Source organism: Hipposideros armiger, unplaced genomic scaffold, assembly GCF_001890085.2.
Source record: "Hipposideros armiger isolate ML-2016 unplaced genomic scaffold, ASM189008v1 scaffold_742, whole genome shotgun sequence".
In the NCBI taxonomy this organism is placed as follows: domain Eukaryota; kingdom Metazoa; phylum Chordata; class Mammalia; order Chiroptera; family Hipposideridae; genus Hipposideros; species Hipposideros armiger.
In genome coordinates this window covers 593,040-601,532 of record NW_017732092.1, presented here as the reverse complement: position 1 = coordinate 601,532, position 8,493 = coordinate 593,040, and the positions used below count along the sequence as shown (strand labels likewise).

Here is an 8,493-nt window from a genome sequence, read left to right as displayed (position 1 = left end):
ACATTCTGATACAGGCTACAGCATGTATGAACCTTGACATTATGCTCAGTGAAGTTAATATGGTAAGTTTTATGTTATGTGTATTTTATCACAATAATTTTTTTTTTTTTTTTGCTGAGCCATCCTGCCACCTGTTGGCAGCTCAGCAGCAGCTCAGCTCCGGCTGGGAATCGAGCTGGCAACCTTGTTGCTCAGAGCTCGCACTCTTGAGCGAGCTCTTAACCAACTGAGCCACTCCGGCCCACCCCCACAATTAAATTTTTTTAATTCCAAAAAAGGAAAAGTGTTTCTTCTCCATTTAGGGCTTCCCCTTCTTCTGGGCTCCATCTCCTCCCACCTTCTCCAGCTATCAGTTCTTTCTTGTCTTCCATACCTGTACCCTCTCCTCTTTCCCTTTAGCTTATAAACATGCTCACCTCTCTTTCACATGAAAAAAAAAAAAAGCTTTAGATCTGTCACTCCAGCTCCAGCCCTTTCTCTCTCCACCCTTACAATATAGTCATATAAACGCTGTCTCGACTCAGTTTTCAGACACTGTCTGGAGGCCCATCTGTTCCCTTTCTTGAACAGTGATTAAATATACACTCCATCACCTTCTTTATGGGACACACATGCACTGGGCTACTCTCCACCTGTCCTAATTTCTCAAAGGCAGGCACCAGACAATCAGGGGAAGCCCCCAAGCCCCAGAGCCCCTGAAATTATTCAAATGAAGCCTGCTTGCTTTGCAGTGCCTTTCCTTCCTGCAGAAACCATAACAAAGGTTCTTGCTCATGTTTCCCCCACCTCCAACCAACCTGGTGCTTCCCTACGTGGTCCCTTCTCTTGGGATCTGTGAGTACAATAAACTCTCTTTTCAATGGCGCGGTCTCCTGATCCACTGGCCTTTCTCTGCCTGGATGTCCTTGAGGGTCATTGCTGGGATGTCCTTCCATATATACTGAAGTTGGGGGTGGCAAAATGCTGGACATATAGACAGGGCCATACTGGGAATCCAATGAACATGGTGATTTGTTACAGATGCCATGTAAGGCAGATGGGCACAGGGCAAGATAAGGAGAGATCAACTTTATTGGGGTGGGACGCTGGCCAAGGCAGGTTATATGGCAAAGAAGAAATGGGACATCTCCTTCCCTCACACCTGTATTTATTCTACCTCATGAATCTGCTTCTGATGGCCACCGCCTCAGTTTATACTGCATTCTTTTGTGCCTAGGCCATCACAGCTGGTCTCCCAACTTCCCTTTATCACCCTGTCCCATCTCTCCTTATCCATCTCCGGGGATCACTCCAACAAAGAGATTTGATGACTTGACCTAACCTAAAGAGGACTCAGAGTGATGAAGATATTTGCACGAAGTTTCTCTTGAACCACTGAGCTGTTTACCCAAATGCCCATTCAGCGTCTCTACTTACAGGTCAAACAAACATCCCAGACATAATGTGTCCACAACAAAGCTCCTGATACCTCCCCAAAACCTGCTCCCCCATAGTCACTCCATCTCACACAATGGTGTTTCCAGCCTTCCTGGAGCTCAGGTTGCATTCCTTGGGTTAACTCTTTAGTCCTCTCTGAGTCTCACACCACACACCCATTCTTTAACCAGTTCTTCTGTTTAAACACTCACACTGTATCTAGAATCTAACTACCTCTAATCATTTTCTGATCCAAGACATAATCACCTCTTGTTTGGATTATAACATAGTTCTTCCTCTATCTCACTATTTTTGCCTTTGCTTCTTAAATACACCTATTTAAGATTGTGTCACTGGTCTATTCACAACCCTCCCAAAACTCCCATCTCAGAATAAAAAGAGTCCTTACTTTCACATACAAGGTCCTACCTGATCTCAAACCTGTTTTCCTACTACCGTCCCCTTCACCCATTCCACTTAGTCTCCAAGATACACAATGTTCTCTCTAAATACACCAAGCATGCTCCTGCCCCAGGGCCTTTGCACTTGCTGCTCCCTCTCCCTGAAATTCCTTTTCTCTAGATGTATACATGGCTTCTCCCTCACTTGCTCAATGTCTGTGCTAAATGACTTTCTCTTAGTCATCTTCCCAGTAAGGCTTTTCCTGGACACCTTGTCTATAATTTTCTCTTATTTTAACATCCTATCTAAAACATTTCTCTACCCTCCCTATCCCCATCTCTTGCTTTATTTGTCTCCAAGTAAGTATCACATTCTTTAATATCTTGTTTATCAATGTCTTCTTGTGCTAGAATGGAAGATCCATGAGGACAGCAATCTTGGTTTACTTCACTGTTTCTTCAGCATCTAGGACAGTGCCTGACACATAATAGGGACTCAATATTTTGTTGGATGAATGGAAGTCCCAGAATAGAAACTGAAACTGATTCCAAAGTCACTGGCCCAGGCAGCTTGGGGAGTGGGGAGCAATGAAAAAAATTGTGATCCCTGTCACAGAGGGCATTAGGTCCTTCTGAGACTAGTGGGTGGGTTCATTGATCATGCCCTCTGACCCATGTAGTGACCAGCAAATATCCCTTGATTTGACCAAACAACAACCCTTTTGGATGATTCCAAAACCTTCCGCTCACCTGAAGACCAGATCCCGGGGTGCTGACTTCTTCTGGCTTGGCTTGTACCTGGGATTAAAGGCTCAGGGAGTGAGGCTGGAACCAGAGATGCTGATGCTTCCCTTGGTCCCCACCTCCACATGGTCGGTCAGTCCTATGGTAAGTCTCTCACCTCTTTTTCAGGAAGAAAATCAGCAGGCCCACCAGGATGAGGAACAGGAGGACACCAACAATAGCCCCAGCAATGACCCCTGGGGGAAGGAGGCATGGAGAGCCTTTAGAACCTGGGTCTTATCTCCTGGTGTCCCATCTCTCCTACCTCCGTCCTCACCCAGACAGCGATCAGAGGGCCTACAGGGTAAATGCTGGGACAGAGAAGGGAAAGGAGAAATCTTCTGGGTAAAGCCCCATCTCCCACCCAGCCTTTCCTCTCAGTCTCTCACTCCCCCAGAAGCCTGGTTCAAATGCATCATTTTCTCAGGTGACCTGGGTGCTAGAGTGACACTTCTCCTCCTTGGCCTAGACTAATAGTTCTCAGCGAGGGCAGTTTTTGCCCCACTGGTGACATCGGGGAATGTCTGGAGACATTTTGGTTTGTCACCAGTGGGGTGGTGGTGCCACTCGCATCGAGTGGGCAGAGCCCAGGGATGCTGCCCAACATCCTACAAGACATAGGACAGGCCCCAACCACGGAGTGATCCAGCCCCAATGCCAATATGCCAAGGCTGGGGACCCACTCTCTGGGGTTGATGGCTTTGATGGCTCTCCCCAGAAGTGAGGCTCATCTTCTCAGGTGTCCTATTTGCTAGGAGAAGGGCTCCCTCACAGTGGAGCCCACTGGTGGTGCCTAAGGCCTTGGTCCCAAGCTGTCATCGGCACAGGTTTTAGAGGATCTATGCTCAGATGCCTCATCTTAGGGTAGACTCAAGCCCATAGCCCACCGCTGTCAGCCATGGTAGCCTCAGGCTACAGCTTCTCAACAGTCCTGGTTGCCAGGACCTGTCAACAGGCTTTAGAAGGGTATTACACAGCCTGGTGGGGGACCCAATCCCCTATGAGCCTGGTCCAGACGAATTGGACAAGAAAGGCTATCCTACCAGGGACCCTTCTTGCCAAGTTAGAGACAGTCCTGGGCAGTGCACTCCAGCAAAAGCCAGTTTGGAGTTGCATCTATTGATCATTACACTGACCGCCAGTCTCTCTCCAGAGCACAGAACCAGTCTAATATAAGAGGCCCTGATTCCTAGAAAGTGACTGGTGAGGCCGAGTGAAGCCTATGACCACAGTCAATGGGATAGGATTAGAAACTTCCTGTTTGAAGAAATTCAAACTTCTTCAAATACCCCTACTGATGAGTAAAAAATTGTGCCACCATGGTGGGAAAAAATCTGGCAGTTCTTCAGATGGCAACTCTACACATAGAGTCACCATGTGATCCAGTAATTCCACTCCTGGGTACATAGTCAAGAGAAATGAAGGCATACATTTACACAAAAACATGTCCATGAATGTTCATAGCAGCAATACTCGTAATAGCCAAAAAGTGGAAACCGCCTGACTGACCCATCCATAGAAGAATGGAAAAGACAGTGGGGTCCAGCCATACAATGGAACAAAAAGGAAAGAGGCACTGACACACACTACAACATGGGTGGACCTTAAAAACATTATACTGGGGTGACCGGTTAGCTCAGTTGGTTGGAGCATGGGGCTGATAACACCAAAGTTGTCAGTTCAATCCCCGCATGGGCCACTGTGAGCTGTGCCCTCCCTAAAAGAGTCAACCATGCCATTGTAGAATGAAAGCAATATGTAACCAGTGACCATGGCTGTTCCCTAATAAAATTAAAAACAAAAACAAAAATTTTATACTAAGTGAGAAAAGCCAGTCACAGAGGAGCACATGTTGTATTTTTAGGAAATGTCCAAAATAGGCAAATCTGTACAGAGAGAAAATAAATTAGAGATTCCCTAGGCTTGGTCGTAGGGCAGCTGGGGCAACTATGGGGCAATGGCTTAATCAGGCGGTATTTCTTTATGCAGTAATGATGAAAATATTCTAAAACTGATAGTGATGATGGTTGCACAACATTGTGGATGCACTAAACGCCACTGAATTATACATTTTAAATGGGTGAGTTGTATGGTATATGAATTATATCTCAATAAAGCTGTTTTAAAGAAAGCTGAAAAAAACCCACCAACCAAGAAACAAACAAACAGACAAAAAGGACCCCATGGGTAGGTGAGACTTCCTCACAACAGGGCATGAAGAGATCTAGAGAGACTTTCTCTGCCCCCTGGGGACCTGCTGACCTGTGCTCTCGGTGTGGCAGGTCACAGAGGCAGGTGGAGCCCTCATTGTGGACCAGATGGTCGTGACAGTGGCTGGGTAAGACTGAGCCGGGTGGAGACCCAACACAGATACACCCGTCTCGCAGGATGATCTGTCCTGGGAGCTCTGCTGCCTGCCCACATGCAACTCAAAGGCCTCGTAGCCTCCTGTGGGGCAGGACCAGGTCAGGATGACCCCGTAGCCCCCCGAGATGCTGATGCAGGAAGTGATGGTGACAGGGTCCGGGTCTGGGTAGAAAGGACAAAAGGAGTCAGTAGGTGCCATCCAAGGTGGTGTTCCATCCCTCCCCAGCTTCACCACCAGTGACACCAATTCCATGACAAGCCATCCTTTCTCTCCCCAAACCAAAATACCTCTTCATCCCTCATTTTTTGTCTCTCCCAATAGGTCCCCTCACCCATGAGCCCTCTGACTCTCTGTATCATTGTAGCTTATGAAGTCATGGCCTGATGGGATTTGTAGTCCACTCACTTCTCATTGCCCCCGGGTCGGACCTAAGCCCCCCACCAGGTAAAAAGGGACCCATCTCACCTGTGGATGCATTGAGGCTCTGTGTGGAACTGGCTACATTGTTCTTCTCTGCCCACACGCTGAAGTTGTACAGAGTCCCAGGTACCAGGGAATCCACCACATACTGAGTCTCCTTGGTCTCGTTTGTCTGGGGATGTCCCTCACCAGCCCACTGAACTAAGTATGTATAGAAATCAGCGTGGAGGTCTGCAGGGGCCTTCCACTGCAAGGTGATGGAGTTGTTGGTCTGAGTCTTCTTCTGCAGATTTGTGACCTCGCTGGGAGCTGAGAATTTAAAAAGATACTCAAGGGGCTGAATCCTTAAGGATCCTCATACCCAAACCTGCTCATCTCCCTTTCACAGCAAGCTGAGGTGCCTCAGTCATCAGATGAGTCTACTTCCTAAGGAGTGTGGACCACAGAAAGGAGGTGGGGCCAGGATCACCCAGGCCCACGCTGTTCTGAGTCTGCGGCCCTGTGTCCCATCCACCACCTATCTCCATGGTCGGCTCAAGGCAGAGTCATTTCTCACTTCTAGACACACCAAGTTTCTAGATGGGGCTGTTGACTTCAGTCTACTTAGCCCAAATGGTCAAAAACTAAAGTGTTCCAGATTCTGTCCATCAACAATGAACCCAATCCCTGAGGTAATTCTGACTCCCCTCATCCTTGGGACCCTCTATGTGTAGGCTGACAGGTGGGGCTCTGATGGTTCAGCTCATTCTCCAAGACAACCTGTGAACAACAGTCTAGCTGATGACTTTTTTGGTTCCAGAGAGGTGGTGCTGGACAGTCAGGGGCTCTCTTTGTTCCCAAAGACAGACCCCAAAATTGGAAAACCTGGTTGCAGAGGACAGACGCCCTCTAGGAAGCAGACCTACAAGCTCAAGGTCCGACGAGGGTGGAGAGGGTCACCGAGCACAGTTCATCTCCCAGGAAGCTCCCAATATCCCCCCATCATTGTCCTCCCCCATCCCAATAGTGCTAGGTCCAGAACGAAACTGTGTCTCACCAGTGGCCCCAGTGAGGTTCTCGTTGTCACTGATGACACTGTTCCACTCCGCCCAGACGATGAAGGTGTACAGGCTCCCAGCTTCCAGTTCCTCCAGCATTATCCCGGTATCTCCAGTCTGATTGGTCCAAGAGACAGCATGGCCCTCCTTCATCCATGAGACCAAGTAGGTATAGGAAGGCTGACCTGGGCCAAGAGGAGTTGTCCAGTTCAAGGTGATGGAGCTGTTGGTCTGAGTCTTCACACTCAGGTTCCTGACAGGGTTGGGGGCTGAGAAATTAGGAAGAAGAAGCCGGTGTCAGCAGGGGAGCAGATCAGAGGAGACACTCAGTGGACATTTCTAACCCTCAAAGTTCCCAGTCCTGCCTCAACTGTGGTCCCAGGAGATGCAGGGTGAGTGGTCTAGACTAGTGCTCCTCAAACTGCAGTGCACACATGACATCGGGCATCTTGTTAAGATGTGGGTCCTGACTCAGTGGGTCTGGACAAGAAAAGATTCGACATTTTCAGTCAGTCCTTGGAGGATGTTGGAGCTGCCACCCGTGGACCACACTTTGAGGAGTAAGGATCTAGACCTGTGCCTTCCAGTAGAATTTCTGTGATGGTGGAAATGCTCTCTCAGCGTCCCATATGGCAACACTAGCCCAGTGGGAGAATGGGGGGACTGGGAGCCCCTCACAGGGCTCATAAGTTCATGAAAAGAGGAACTGAATTGGCAATTTTAGTGAATTTACCATATTCCCCCATGTGTAAGATGCACCCATTTTTGAAAAATTTGGGGTTTAAAAACTGGGTGCATCTTATACAGTGGTTGTAGATCATTGTCAAGTCATTTAAAAAGTGTGGCATTTCAAATGCCATAGATAGAACTGAGGACGAGGCAATATATGAAGACAGTGATTCATCATCAGACACAGATGAGGACAAGCTAATGGTTGACGGTTTTGACAGTGATGAGGAGTTGTATGAATTTTATGATGAATAAACCTTGAGTTCACTAACTTTATGTAATACTTTTTTTTTCAAATTTCGGGCCCCCAAATTAAGGTGCGTCNATGTGAGATCATACAGTGTCTTTCTCTGTTTGACTTATCTCAGAATAACACCCTCAAAGTCCTTCCATGTTGTCAGAAATGGCTGGATTTCCTTCTTTTTAAAGGCTAACTGTGTGTGTGTGTGTGTGTGTGTGTGTGTGTGTGTGTGACATTTTCTTTATCCATTCATTTTTTTAAATTTTATTGGGGAACAATGTGTTTTTCCAGGACCCATTAGCTCCAAGTCAAGTAGTTGTTTCAAACTATTGGGTTGTCGGAAAAATCATGACGTGTTTTTTGTCTGCTTTTCGTTGCAAAATTGTGTTATGACTTTTCCAATAACCCAATAGTTGTGGAGGGTGCACCTCAGTGGCCCATGAGGGAATTGAACCAGCAACCTTAGTGTTATGAGCACTGCACCCTGTGCTCTAACCTAAGCCAACCAGCTGACCGTTCCTATCCATTCATTCTTTGATGGACTCTTAGGTTGCTTCCATGTCTTGGGTATTGTAAATAATACTGCAATGAACATGGGGGTGCAGATATCTCTTCGAGATAGTGATTTTGTTTCCTCCTGATTAATACCCAGAAGTGGAATTGCTAGATCAAAAAAGGGGTTCTTCACCCATCAATTTCACTCTTGGGTATATACTCAAAAGAATTAAAAGCAGTCTCTCGAAGAGATGTGCACACCCATGTTCATAGCAGCATTATTCACAATAGTCAAAAGGTGGAAGTAACACCAGTGTCTATTGACATGAATGGATAAGTACAATGTGGTCCATCCATACAAAGGAATAGTATTCAGCCTTAAAAAGAAAGGACATTCTGATACAGGCTACAGCATGTATGAACCTTGACATTATGCTCAGTGAAGTTAATATGGTAAGTTTTATGTTATGTGTATTTTATCACAATTAAATTTTTTTTTTTTTTTTTTTGAGCCATCCTGCCACCTGTTGGCAGCTCAGCAGCAGCTCAGCTCCGGCTGGGAATCGAGCTGGCAACCTTGTTGCTCAGAGCTCGCACTCTTGA

General features: G+C 47.0%; 1 protein-coding gene across 1 annotated transcript in view; it reads right to left on the bottom strand.

Moving 5' to 3' along the window:
• Positions 1–8,493, bottom strand: part of LOC109373749 (protein tyrosine phosphatase receptor type H) — a gene marked incomplete at both ends in the record, with an annotated part of 22,216 nt that overhangs the window by 8,056 nt on the left and 5,667 nt on the right. The window contains 5 exons of the mRNA XM_019627857.1: positions 2,568–2,615; positions 2,719–2,797; positions 4,863–5,129; positions 5,434–5,697; positions 6,425–6,694. Coding sequence (XP_019483402.1) covers positions 2,568–2,615; positions 2,719–2,797; positions 4,863–5,129; positions 5,434–5,697; positions 6,425–6,694 — 928 coding nt within the window. The remainder of the gene's footprint in view (positions 1–2,567; positions 2,616–2,718; positions 2,798–4,862; positions 5,130–5,433; positions 5,698–6,424; positions 6,695–8,493) is intronic.